The sequence below is a fragment of the Tetranychus urticae genome, chromosome 2, assembly GCF_039701765.1.
Source record: "Tetranychus urticae isolate SD_2017Ah chromosome 2, NJAU_TeUrti_SD_1.0, whole genome shotgun sequence".
Classification (NCBI taxonomy): Eukaryota; Metazoa; Arthropoda; class Arachnida; order Trombidiformes; family Tetranychidae; genus Tetranychus; species Tetranychus urticae.
Genome location: NC_142959.1, coordinates 292,686 through 306,660, shown reverse-complemented (window position 1 = coordinate 306,660; position 13,975 = coordinate 292,686). Strand labels below are relative to the sequence as shown.

Genomic DNA, 13,975 nt, shown 5'->3' with positions numbered 1-13,975 from the left:
ACATACCAAGTAGAGCAATGATTTACTGATTTGATTATGAATTGTAAAGATCAAGTTAACTAGCCATTATCTAATGCATCTGTGACTCCATTTAATTGTCACATTTTTACATACTTGCAAAAACAAGTTAAACATGGAAATCACTTTGAATCAAATCAATAGTTTGTTTACATGTTTCCTTACATTGGGTGCTCTTCGTTTTTTTGGGTAGTCAATTTTTCTAGCAACAATTTAATTAATACAAGTATCTATTTTAACAATGCAAATATTAATAAAATCAGTCTTCAATCTTAATAGTGTTACTTCAACAATAAGTGGTCGGACACGTTTACAATTCAGTTCTGTATTGATAATAGTTGATGAGTTGAACAGTCAACAGCAAACTCTGATCAATTTGATTAGCCCAACGAGCCAAGAGTTAGAAGTCCAATTGTCGACTGAATCATTGGATATCAATTGTTTGTGATGACAATCAGGATAAATGGTTTCCTGAGGTTTGATTTCTCATCTTTTTTCCCCAATGTATTCCATAAGGCATTGGAATTGGTTTGGTAGCGTTAAGAGGATGGATAATGATAGCCTTGAAACAGATTAGGTTGATGTTGATCAGTATTGTTATCAGCAAAAGAATAAGAAATTAACTTGATAAGACTTGGTTAGGTATGGATGTTCAAATATCAGGTAAACGCAAATTGAGCCGTAAATATGAATCTTTCCTGTCTTTTTGCACAAATTCCGGTTAAATTTTAAAAAATTAAATCAGTCAATATGGTTCAATAGTTTAATAATTATTAATTATATTTACACTAAATACACATTAGTTATTACTTGAAATTTACTTCGATATAACTTCAATCCTTCTTGACTAAATATTAACTTAATTTGTTTTTATCCTTTGATTCAAACATTCTTTATAAACATTTGGTTCACCGGTTAATGTGAGAGCCTTAATCATGCAGGCTTATCGCAATAAATAACAATTGATAATTAATAGAATCAATTATCAGATGAACTCTTGATTTGGGGAGGGTTGAATTAACATTCTTCCTTGTTTTCTGTTTCAATTAATAATATTAAATTGACCATATGCCCTTACATTTATTTAGTTGATTGTTGAACTACAATTATACTTTGCTAGCTTTTTTGTACTCATAGTTTGTGTTCTCCGAGTTAAACATGATTACAATCCAAAAATTGATTACAGCTAACGGACCAAATTTGCTTCAAGCATCTCAAGGAATAGTTTGTTCATTTGTACTCTTCCCTCTATTTTGATTCCGTTCCAAAAACGTCGGGTAATGCCGTCAATTTGTCTTAATAGTGGTAAACATAACAAAAGTTGACTTAAATGGTGAACTGAGTTGTATGGTCGAAGAGCTGAAACACATTCCTGTAAGGCAATTAACAATGTATCTCGGAGCTTTTGCACTGATTGACTATTCTCAAGTTGAATATCTGAAAAGGATTAAGAAAGGGAAAAAATTAGTTGAATTATGAAAATCAGAGGTGAGTTAGATATTAGATTGAAGTATCTAACAAGTTAGAGGTACAACTTTGAGTGGCCTTCATAATAATAGATCTAAAAATCAAACTAAATAGGAGAAAAGGAAAGAAACAAACATTTTACTATAAAATAATGTCTCATTTCAAACTGGATTTCAAGCAAATTTTTGGATAAATTGGTCAAATAATGAAATACTTACCGACATTCGTCAAAAGAAGAGCTTTAATAACAAGGTATTCCTCTTTAGCTATACGTAATTGATTCAATCGTTTGACCAGTTTTACACAAGAATTGAACATTTCTTCCGCTTTTGCTTGCTTGGATTGAGTTTCATCCATTACAAAATCACTAGCGAAAATGAGCTGCTTTAAAGGCATGGAAGCAGAATAGCATGAAGATGAGAAATGCTGATGCGTCCTGAAAGTGAACAAAAAATTAGAACAGAGTATAGTTTGAACAGATTTCTATTTGAACACATACCTGTATGCAAGACTGAGTGAAAGTATCTCGGCCCAACTATTTTGCAACAATTTCATCTGATCATTAAGGGCAAGATCTGAAAAACCGGGTATTTGCTTAGCCCAAACAATTGTTGCCACCAATTCCCGATCAACTAGATCTCCTAATATACAAACAGTTTTGTCACTGGGTGACTTAGAATAGGCAGTCCAACGATCTTTATATGTTGAATCATTTACCAATAGAGTTTCAGGTTCACAACAGATCAAAGCAGTAACAAACTTATTTTCTGGATAAGAGAAAGAAAAATATCAAAAGTAAATAAATAGCACAACAAAAAAACAAGGACAAGGTATTCTCAGTAATGATTTAACGAGATTTTACCTACCAACATTACATTTTTGGCGACTTATAGCTGAATGCAGCTTTAATATTTTCATTAATAGGTTAAAAATAAGTTACTTACCCTCTAATGTAGTATTTTTGGGGGGCAAAGTCGCCACAGCGTAAGGACTCTCAGCATTTCGTCGATACTTTTGCCGTCCTCCTCGAACTCTGTCTAATCTAACCCCCTCTTTGAGCATTCCCATTCGAAGGCATTTTTGAAATCGGCAGGCTTGACAAGCTTTTCGTCGTCTTTTATTTATTTCACAGTCACTTTGGGCTGGACAAGTATATTCGATGTTTCCTATGAAATGAAAGGAATAAAGTAGTAGAAAGTAAATATTAGCATGAGAGGAAAAGATCAGTATCAATTATTTAGCATAGAATTGGTCGAAATACGACTATTCATACTAGTCTAGGGTGAACTATGCATTAATATGAGCATACATGAACACAATAAAGCACAAAAAATAAAACCAAGCGAATGAATTACCTTGAATAGTTCTCTTGAAAAAAGCCTTACAAGCTTCACAAGAGGCAACTCCGTAATGAAAACCAGAAGCAGTATCACCACAAACAAGGCACAACCTTTTAGGTGATAAATCATCAGGTTTAGTTTCAGTCACATCGAATGTACTAACCATGATTAAATTAAATTTAATAAATTAATATTTTAACAAAATCAAATAACAACGGGGAAGAGTTAATTATTAACTTAACTTAACAAAAAAAAACAAAAACAGAGCCACAAACAAGACCAGCCGGAAAAAAGAGAAAGAAGAGAAAGTGGCTGAAGAGGGAGGAGAATAGAGAAGATAGCAGATAGAAGAAAAAAGACAGATGAAGAAATAGACAGTAAAAAAGAGAGGGAAAGATCTGGTAACTAAGAGAAAGAGAAAAATTAGCAATGAGAATCAAGTTGAAATTGATTGGCGATGATTGATTGAGCAACGAGTTGATCGTTCTTATTATCGATTGGTTGGTGAGTTACCCATTGAGGTCCAATGGGTTAACAATTAAAGGGTGTTAAATGATCAATATGATCATCAAATGTTCATAATCGTCATCAACATCATCAGCAATGAGCAAAAAACACAGAGAGAGTATCAAATGTGAAAAGTGATGTTAAAGGAATACAAAAATAGATGATGAAGAAACAATAAGGAATGAGTTGAATTGAAAAAATGGGTAAAATGAAAAAGATTGGTTAAAATTGGCTGTTAGCATTAGTTTAATCACAAACAATTTTTTCAAACTAGCTAATTTAATCTCATTGGATTAAGCTTAAAATAAATGAAAAATTTGCATTTTTAGATGCAAATAATATAAAAGGTAAAAGGTGAAATTGCAATTTGGTTAAACGTTGACGAAAAATGATAAATCTCACAGAATCTCTCATTATTACATATTTTTTGTTGAACCTCACTTTAACAATTAATGAAATCAAATTATCAATCGCTGTTTAGATACCAATCAATTTAGATTGTCATCTTTTATTATTTCTCAACAGATTGATGGATGAGATTGTTAAACTCATGGATGTTACATGATTGTCGACTTGGCAATGGTTGGACTTAATTAGCTGATTAGTTTGGGTTTATGGACAAACAATAGTGAATAATAATTAAATGAAAATAAACTTGAGTTGATTTTGATAATTTGGTAAAGGATAATGAAAGATCTTGTTGGGAAACAAGAAAATCTCTAAGATATCCTTTCAAGTTTGATTTTTAATGTTGTGATTTAAGGTGAAATACGAATAAATAGTCTAAACAAATTGATTAGAAAGGCCAATATGAAAGACAATAAGTTACTCAGTCATAAAATAAATAAAAATGTCAGACCAAAAACATTACCAGCAGGCAAAATTCCAGTCCCGGAAAGCGATCCGATGACAACTGAAATTCGTAAATCGATGTCTGGAAGCATTACTTGTATATTAACAAACCAAGATTTGAAAGATATGGCAATTTATTTGATTAAGATTGCTCATTTCAGTTGTGGATTAAAGGAAACGGACCCGCCTTACAATTCACATAAGGATTTAATGATTCGTTATATTCAAGAAGTGTTCAACCTTAATTCAGTCAAATTGAAACAATACCAGCAAAGTATTTTGAATAGTAAAGATCAAAATTTCAAGCCTGCTGTTAGATGTTGGGTTAAAGATGCAAGCAATTTACCGACAATGGACGCTGATGGTTTCGTTGATCCCTATTTTGTTTGTTACCTACTCGGCTCATCATTGGCAGCACCATTTAAATCAAATTACATCCAAAAGGAACACAATCCAGTCTGGAATAGAGAAGTAATTATACCCATTGATGTTGAACTGGTTAACTCTAATCGAGGTATAATGATTGAAATTTGGGATCATGATTCAATATCTTTCACTGAATTGCTCAGTAAGCTGCTAAAATCTCGATCTTTAGCCAATCTGTATCATGGATGTCGAGATTTAATTCAGCTGATTGGCTACAAGTTGTGTGGAAGCAAAGTCGATGACAAGATTGGACAAACATATTTACCAATAAATACAATCCCTTCAACTGAAATGTCCCTGTCAACAACCCTTATTGACTCTTATGGATACTCAACTGGTACAATTAATTTAGTTGTCATTTGGGGATCTCAACTTTACAATGATTTAAGTTCAAAGCTGAAAATGATTCCAATGCATTCAAAGATTTTACGATTTCTACTTTCATGGCATTGTCGTGATATTACATTCAGGTTTAGGAACCGAGAAATACCTTACAGTTCATTTGATTTCTGTGGCCTATTTTATGTACCAGCGTTGACCTTAATCAATCAAATGCGAGTACAAATCAACCTTGGTCATTGGGATAATGTTTTATTTTGTCACTGTGTTACTGGACTCATTCTGATTGAAGAGGTTAAGACAAAGCGATCTAATAATTCTGACAAACAGAGGAAAGACTCAACATGCGATCCAATATGTTTCCGCACTCTGTTGATTTCGTTGTTATCCTCAATCGATTTAACTGATCCTAAGCGCAAATATGAAAATTATTTAACCAAACCTTTGGAAGCAATTCAATCAGCGTTAGCTAATGAAATCTTTGACTTTTACAAGCCAATGTTGCCATCCATGTTAACCAATCTGATTGAGAAGCAAAAGAATTACTCCAATTATTATGAAACTATTCAGCTGTTGAGATTATTTAGCCGTTATGACAAGTTATTTTTTAAATACAACTTCCGTCATCGTCTCAATCAGCTGCTGTCCACCATAATTCTCAACTATTTTGACCGTAACATTGCTATACCTGAACGATGGACAACCCTGATCAATTCACTGGAAGCCTTTCAAGAAAACATATCTCGATATTGGTGTCAATCAATTTCCTCAATTATTGGTTCCCCTGGCCAAATTAGAATAAAGAAATCATTCGATTACGCAGCAGTTAAATTTATCAATGAAACTATTAGGCTTTGGAATAAAGATTCACGTGCGAATCACAAATCAATGTTGAATATTTACTTTTTTGTCCATCGATTGGATTTACTCTTTTGCTGTCGTCTAATTGAAGAGCATGATAAATCTGATGGTGAAGCAACGGTCCATTATGTCCGACGAGTGGAGACAATCAATAGATCGATCCGACAATTGGAGTTGAAGCATAAACAAATTGAAAAGGAAAAAATGTCTCCAAGTCGGAAGTTATTTACAAATCTATTGTCCAGCTTGAGTAAAAGTGTTTGGCTGACTAAAGAACAGAACTTTATATCTGACCAAATGACCTCTCTATTACCAGCATCTATTGCCTCTATCACGGCTCAAACAATCAGTCAAATTCAAGTAAAAACAACGCAACAGATTATAATAGCTCCAAGAGATTTGCAGTTAAATCGTGATTTTCAATTTAATGGTAAATGTAATAAACTTGGATTGGTAAAAGTGTTCCCACATGATTTGACGGATAAATGGATTGAGATGATGACTATCCAAGCTCAAGAGGCTGTTGATAAATCAGTTAATCAGGAGATGAGTAGAGATGTTGCTAAAGAAGGAACTAAAATGGTGAGTGTCAATAGCAAATTATGTAAAACCATTTTTAAACTGTGTGAGTTTCATTCCTCAATATTGCTAATCAGACTTTAATATCCAAATGTGACTAGATTTTATTATTTTTTAGCAAATACGATCATCAATTTTATTACTTTAAATTAAACTTGCAATCATCTTTTCTTCTCATATTTTTCAGACCAACCACTTTAACCAATTATTTTATGATCTTCTTGGGTGTACATTGTATTTCTTTGTAACTCTGGACTGTTGGGGCGAGGATTTACTTCGAAAATCGGTTGGCCTGTTGGTCAGTAAAGTTGAAAATTTCTGTGAAAAATTGACTTTCCAATCATTGAATAGCGTCATTTCATCTTCGTCATCTTTAGATGCCAGTTCAAGATTAATTAGAACACTTAATGGACTGTCCATTGTCCGAGAAAAGTATCTTCGTCGGTATTTGGTTGAAATATTGACAGATAACAAATCAATTGATATTTGGAAATGTTTTTGGGCTCATTTTGCACTTGAACCAGTCTTTTTAGATGATAGCAAAGGACCGAATAGTGACTTGGTTCAAAAATCCAGTGATTTGGATAAGATTATTGTTTTATTGATGAATTTTTTAATCACGATTGAAAACCTTTGTCATGATATTAATATCAACGAAGACTCATTGATCGACAAGTTGAGTGAGGTGTTTTTAAGACATTATCTACAAACAGTTAAAGATATTATCGAAGCAGCTGATCAAAAATCAACAGAATCTTCCAAGAAAGATTATGAAGAGTTGATTATTACATTTGCAAATGATGCAGCAAAGATCATTTCAAATATCTTCTCAGATGACATAAAAGCCAATCTGCTGCTGGATATGCGACATAAACTCTCAATTTGTTTTCCATCGATGATTAGATCATTGTCTGCCACTTATGAGGCTGAAAAGAAAGTTAATAAGGCTCGTAGTCATTATACCAAAATACAAATAGTTAAATTATCTTTGATTGGTCAGGGATTTTTGGATGAAATTGCTAAAATGTTGGGTGAAATTAAAAGTCCGCAGAGTGGAAATTTGAAAACTTTGATTGAGACTAAGGTTGACTTTTCTCTTGATTTAAGTAACATTGCTTCAGGAATTATTAGCGGAAAGTCAAAATCGAAAATATAATTATGATTTAATCAATGGTTAATTCCATACTCCTACCGTTGAGACAATTGCATGATAAGTTAATCAGTCGACTGGATTTCCAGCTTTATGATACAATTCTGAACAAAGCTTCAGTTCAAAAACCTATTGGTTTTATCTATCTAATAAGTTTATTTTTGATGTTGTAAATTAAAATTTTTGAATGTATTAATTTTTCCAGAATATTGAAGAAAAATTGATTAATTAATTCTAGTCTTGATCTGAATTTTAAGAGATTTAATTATTTTAATGAAATTTGGAAAAACCGCTTCACTTTGTTGTTTGAGGTTGCGCTGATTAGCATTAGTCGTTTAACTCGTCTCTTTGCTCGACATTGTCGAGTCGATAATGATGATCGAACAATATCGAGGCGACATTGTTATACTAATGAACGAATTTGTAATTTGTAATTTAAGATTATTAATTGCCGTGTGGGTTAGACTTAACTAAGTCAAAATGCTACATATTTTATTTAAGTATTTCTGGTTCAAGTAAAATAACTTCAAGTTATATCTCACTGTTATGTTATTCTTGTGCAACATTTTATCAACATCTGATTTTATTTTACTCTCATGAACATATTAAGTTTTTCGACTTGTTATTCATTTGTGCCAAACTACTCAATCTCTAATATTTGGGCATCCATTTTCCAACTCTGAATCGCCAATCACACTAGAAGGTTGTAATTTAAATTAATGTAAAGGGGTCTGGAGTAAAAAGCTAGAAGGACAAAAACACAAATGAAATTATTGGTTTGAGACAATTAAAATGTAACGAATATTAGTGGAGCGAAAATTAGTGAAGAGTGAGAGTGAATTAATTTAAATTTAAATGGATTAAACTGACCATAACTTGCCTTAAATGCTTACAAGAGATGGCGTTGAAGAAAGTGTTATCTTAAATCATTGTTATTCGTTACATTTTAATTATCTCAAACCAATAGTTTCATTTGTGTTTTTGTCCTTCTAGCTTTTTACTCCAGACAACCTTTAAATCCAACATTTAAAAATTTTTTGATTCCATTAATAATGTTTTATCCTTCAATTTACATTTCCATCTAGGTTGTCCAGGCATTTATTTATACTTATTTTTTTACTCTTGTGATATTTAGTTAATTTTTTCAAATCCATGTCCAATTTGATTTGATAATGCCTTGCAAGTGGGGCTTCCAGTGTTTCCGCTCCGACAGAAGCGTCGAGGATGATGAAAGTATCCAAAATAGAGAAATAAGTCATAAAATTGACGAGCAAATAGCCAAAGAAAAGTTAATGTTTAGACGAGAAGTTAAGTTGCTACTTCTCGGAGCTGGTGAAAGCGGCAAATCAACTTTTCTCAAGCAGATGAAAATCATCCATGGATTTGAATTCGATCGTCCCCAATTAGAAGAATTCCGAGCCTCTATCTACCTCAACGTTATTAGAGGCATGAAAGTGTTAATAGATGCAAGAATGAAATTGAAAATCCCATGGTCAGAAGAAAGTAATGAAGAATGTGCTGAGACATTTTTACAAGTGGCGGATAATTATTGCCATGATCCCTTATTATTTTGCTCAATCGCTCATTTGGTTAAGAAACTTTGGGCTGAACCATCTATCAAAAAGGCTTTCGCTAGACGAACTGAATTTCAACTAACAGATTCAGTTAGATATTACTTCGAGAACTTGGATGATTTGGCCAATATCGATTATCTTCCATCAACTCAAGACATACTTCATTGCCGGAAATCCACTAGAGCAATTACCGAGTATCGAGTTATGATCAATAAAGTGCCATTTCGTTTTGTTGACGTCGGTGGCCAAAGATCCCAAAGACAAAAGTGGTTTCAATGTTTTAGCTGTGTGACTTCAATAATTTTCCTGGTATCCTCAAGTGAATATGATCAAGTCTTGTTAGAAGATTGCCGCACTAATCGTATTGATGAATCATTAGTCATCTTCGAAACCATTGTAAATCACAAAGCTTTTGCCGAAGTATCTTTTATCCTGTTTCTCAATAAAACTGATCTTCTTAAGGAAAAGCTCCAGCTAATAGAAGCCGCTATGCAGGAATATGAAAGTGGTAGCTCAAGAGGCAACTCACCACAGGACATGGCTGTTGCTGCTTGTGTCTCTCAACCTCAACCTCAACCTCAACCTGAACTCAAATCTTCATCCTTTAGTAATACTTCTGATAATTCTCAATCTCATCAATCTCAATCGATTTCATCCGATTCTCAAACCCATCCACATTCGCATCACTCTTTGGTTCCCTCAAGTTCTACCTCTCAAACTCATACTCATTCTCGTCGGCATCGCCGTTTACGTCGAAGAAAACAATCTCTTGAATTAAGAACTTACGCAGATTATTTTCCTGACTTTGATGGCAACCCATTTGCAACCGAAGAGGTCCAGAATCACATGTATAGAATGTTCAAAAGCAAAATGTATGACAATAAGAGGCCAATTTATCACCATTTTACTACAGCTATTGACACAGAAAATATCACACACGTTTTTGAAGATGTGAGAACTACAATTCTAGAAAAAAGCTTAACTGATTTAATGTTGCATTGATGCCATCTCAAGCCAAAGTAATTTTATAATTTGTCTAGATTGGGTTGAGGAGAAAATTGAGCCAACGAAAAATGCTTAATTACTTGGACAACTTGGGGTGCTACTTTTTTTAAACTAAACCAATTTGGACAATAATGTTTATCGTACCTTAAACTTCACTTGTTCTAGTCAATGATAAACAAATTGCTTTGAATTTTGTATTACTTGTTGAACAGCCAATGAAAGAAACACAATGAAATCTCAATGATGCTTCCAACGGCTGTATTTACTTCAAGACTGATCTCATCAATAATTATAAAACTTTAATGATCTTCATTCTACTTGAAAAATTGCCAATATCTCAAGCCATTCCATTTTAATTGATTAAATCGTCAAAAAGTTGGATGGAATCATCATTAACAACTTTGGACGTAATTGTTGAGACTTTTTTACCTTCGGTTGATGTAAATCCAGTTGTTTAACTCATTTACTGTGAATTATTGCTCACTTTTTTTCTGAACTATATTTAATCTAAAACAAATATTAATAATTAACAATTATTGGTAATAAATATGATAATTTTTTCTAGACAAGCCTTTTAATTCTCCTCATTAACAGCTCAATAGATTGAATACTTGCTCTCAAATTAATATCAATTATTTACGTTTCTATCCATGAATGTATTCAATCAGTTCCTATATTCATAATGTTTTATACAAAGAAAAACTGAATTTTGACTCGAAATTATTGAGAGATAACAGTTGAATAAACAGTTTATTTCAATGAAATTTGAAAAAACCGCTTTATTTGTAGTTTGAGTTTTCTCTGAGCAACTCTAGGTTACTCTTTGCTTGAGGCTTGAAAATTTATTTGGTGTCAAAACAAATAGTAAACATAAACATTTAGCAAATTTCAATTGATTCTTGTGTTTTTTGTTGTTACAATTTAAAAAGTCAAAATGATACAAATTTTATATAAAAGTATTTCTGGCTCAAGTAAAATAATTGAGTACCACGAGGATAGTGATAATATTGATGATTTATATCAACGTTTTTCAAGTATTGAGGTAAGATATTGCGTTTTAACATTTTCTCAATTTATTCATTTGATTGTCATATCTGGGATTAACTTGTTATATTTTGGTATTTTCTTTCTTACTCAGGGTATTCCAATCGACTCTTTCAAGTTATATCTCAATGGGAAATTACTTAGTGATTCAATTATGAGTACTTATCCGTGTAAATCTTTAGTTCCAATTACAATGCACCCATTGCTTCTTGGTGGTAAAGGAGGATTTGGTTCTATGTTAAGAGCTATTGGCGCTCAAATTGAAAAGACTACAAATAAGGAGGCTTGTCGCGATCTCAGTGGACGTCGATTACGTGATATCAATGCAGAAAAGAGATTTAAAGAATGGGTATCTAAAAAAGGGAACGAAGAAGCAGAAAAGGAGAAGAAAAGGAAAGAAAAGCTCGAAAAGATGAAACAAACACCAAAAATCATGTTTGAAGATCCTGAATATTTCAAGAATAAAGAAGTTATTCCTCAAGAAATTGATGAAGCACTGGAACATGGATTGAAAAATGCTACTGCCAGTCAGTCATCTGCGAAAAGAGTTGACCCGTTTGCAAAGAGCATATCTACGAAGAAACAAAAAAAGGATCTCTGGCTCGGTGTTGATCTAAGTGAAGACGAAAGTGATCTGGATGATGATCAAAACAGTGCAGATAGTGGATCGAGAATTGACTCTGATAAAGAAGATGCTAGTAAATCAACTAAATTTTTGTTAAACCCTGGACCTTCATCTTCTAGCGAGAATAGCCAACAATCATCAGATATAGAGCAAATAATTCCATCGATGAACGACAAGCAAATTTCTGTAATTCATGCTTGAATGTTGAAAATTTCGTCATGTTAATATTTGCTTATTCAAAATTCGTCTTTCATTTCCATGTAATCTTTTCTCTAATTTACTAAAATTTCATCAATGAAGATTCAATATTCAATAGATTAAAATTATCATCTCAAAATTTTTTGTGAATCTCTATATTCTCACTCATCCAGGAAATATGATAGCAATTTTCTCGAATGTCGCAATAGTTAGATTTACAGTCAACTTATCAAATTTAGTTTATTTGCAATTCTAAGACTGCAATGATGGTTTGAAATTTTCAAAAATTGTTTTAATATATTTGCAGAATATTTAGTCAAGGTTTTGTTTCAGTCCAAAGTCTAGCCAAGTTTTGAGATAGAATCAGTAATAATTCGCAAACCTTCCAAGCTCAGATTCGGATAGCTTGTAGAAACATAAAAACGGAGTCCATTGGTACTACAGTAGTCATTAGACTTAAGTTAACAAAATAGTGCCACACTTAAGTTAATTTTCAGGTGTCGCCATCTCGGTAATAATTATTTTTCAGAGAAACTAGACAATAGAGAAATGGACAAAATCAAATTCGATCTTAAAGGTACTTTTATTTCTTGTTAGATGGCGACTATGAAAAAAATATCGACTTTTGTTAACTTAACGTTAGCCTAGTGGTTAGCGTTGGCGATAAGACTGCTAATCTTCATATGTTGTTCTCTGCATCTTGGGGTTAGCGTTCGAATCTCGCCCAAGTCCTGAAGTTAAGGCAACATACAGTAGTCGCTCACCCAGGCTTAAGCCCCCTGGACTATCCCATCCTCCCTTCCTGATGGATTCCCAGCTAAGCTGGATAGAGCCTAGCGCCTATGGGTCGGTAAAACACCTAGGTAGCAAGGGGTAGACGGCGCCTTAAAAGCTGTCGCGGCTGGCCGGTCCACGCAAGAAAATCTGTTAACTTAAGTCTAATGACTACTGTATTAAATAATTCATCTGATCGACATTTTCTGAGGAATATAATGTTTGGTCAAAGAATGGTGATTGTAGGTGATGCTATTCTCGAAATATTGAGGCTCAAAGTTTTAAGGCTAATGGCCAAAATCAAGAGAACCGTTAATAAATTGTTAAAAGTAATTAGTTTATGATGCGAAGCAACAATTTTTATCGACAAATACTAAGTTTAAGCAATCTAATTCTTATGGCCATAGAATGCGGAATGTTTAACGGAGAATCGGACTTGATCTGTTTTACAGAAACAGAAAACTTTATTTTGCAAAATTAATGCATTTTCTTGTCGATAATCAAAAGTTAGATCATTAAAATGAGTCTCATGAAAAAATCTGCTTCCATAATTGTACATTAGACGATCGAAGTTTCAACTTTGGACTCAATTTCCTCAGAAAATGTCGATCGGGGATAGTTTTAAATCGAATAAATGGACATAGTTTCTACAAAAAAACAGAGTCTTAACTTGAAAGAAAGTAATTTTCACCGATTTTTGCCCATTTATGCCAATTTTTGCATGAATGTGACAATTTTGCTGTCTTTGTGTCTTTTTAAATACAAGCCAAAAATCAAGAATACGAATCTGAACCTTTATTAATGATTAGACTGTTAAGATTCCCATGTTCTTGGCTCTGTATTGTATTTGCATTAGTTGTTCAAATTCATTGTGTTATAGCCCATAATGAAATATAATGTTTGGATAAAGAATGATGATTAATGGTAATTATAACACATTCTCGAAATATTGCGTTCCAGTTTAATAACCTATTAGTTTATTGATAGAATGAGCGAAATCAATGTTGTATTAAAATGGATTCCTAAACGATTAACGGCAAAAATCCGACTGCTATTGTGAGTTTACACCAAGAGAATGCTTAAATTGTAGCAAATTTAAGTATAATAAGCAATCTTTCCTTTATACTGTGCATAATCAACTTTAAACTTTTATTCGATGCAAGTTTTAGTACTGTTTGAGAATCACGTTGAGTTGAGAGTTGATAGTTTATAGATG

At 32.8% G+C, this 13,975-nt stretch overlaps 4 protein-coding genes across 6 annotated transcripts; 3 read left to right on the top strand and 1 right to left on the bottom strand.

Moving 5' to 3' along the window:
* Positions 1 to 767: 767 nt before the first annotated feature.
* On the bottom strand, positions 768 to 3,115 carry ERR (estrogen-related receptor). 2 transcript variants are annotated; one of them, XM_025162218.2, is made up of 6 exons: positions 2,841 to 3,115; positions 2,430 to 2,651; positions 1,985 to 2,252; positions 1,704 to 1,921; positions 1,538 to 1,591; positions 768 to 1,455 (listed from the first exon to the last, which is right to left on the bottom strand). In XM_025162218.2, exons 1-5 carry the CDS (start codon positions 2,989 to 2,991, stop codon positions 1,587 to 1,589), a joined length of 864 nt encoding a protein of 287 aa, XP_025017986.1. In that variant the 5' UTR covers positions 2,992 to 3,115; the 3' UTR covers positions 768 to 1,455; positions 1,538 to 1,586. The 2 variants fall into 2 exon arrangements, with proteins under 2 accessions (XP_025017986.1, XP_015792177.1); XM_015936691.3 differs by lacking the exon at positions 1,538 to 1,591.
* Positions 3,116 to 3,857: 742 nt separating this feature from the next.
* On the top strand, positions 3,858 to 7,673 carry LOC107368870 (uncharacterized). Of its 2 annotated transcripts, XM_089267864.1 has the most exons (3): positions 4,010 to 6,392; positions 6,577 to 6,687; positions 6,767 to 6,915. In XM_089267864.1, the coding sequence occupies exons 1-3, from the start codon at positions 4,143 to 4,145 to the stop codon at positions 6,782 to 6,784; spliced, it is 2,379 nt and encodes a 792-aa protein (XP_089123990.1). In that variant the 5' UTR covers positions 4,010 to 4,142; the 3' UTR covers positions 6,785 to 6,915. The 2 variants fall into 2 exon arrangements, with proteins under 2 accessions (XP_015792246.1, XP_089123990.1); XM_015936760.3 differs by having other exon boundaries at positions 3,858 to 6,392; positions 6,577 to 7,673.
* A 174-nt stretch (positions 7,674 to 7,847) lies between these two features.
* On the top strand, positions 7,848 to 10,687 carry LOC107368817 (guanine nucleotide-binding protein subunit alpha-12). Its single transcript, XM_089267865.1, has 2 exons — positions 7,848 to 8,242; positions 8,625 to 10,687. The coding sequence occupies exon 2, from the start codon at positions 8,712 to 8,714 to the stop codon at positions 10,113 to 10,115; it is 1,404 nt and encodes a 467-aa protein (XP_089123991.1). The 5' UTR covers positions 7,848 to 8,242; positions 8,625 to 8,711; the 3' UTR covers positions 10,116 to 10,687.
* A 277-nt stretch (positions 10,688 to 10,964) lies between these two features.
* On the top strand, positions 10,965 to 12,124 carry LOC107368818 (splicing regulator SDE2). The gene is made up of 2 exons (XM_015936703.3): positions 10,965 to 11,160; positions 11,257 to 12,124. Exons 1-2 carry the CDS (start codon positions 11,053 to 11,055, stop codon positions 11,986 to 11,988), a joined length of 840 nt encoding a protein of 279 aa, XP_015792189.1. The 5' UTR covers positions 10,965 to 11,052; the 3' UTR covers positions 11,989 to 12,124.
* The last annotated feature ends 1,851 nt before the right edge of the window (positions 12,125 to 13,975 follow it).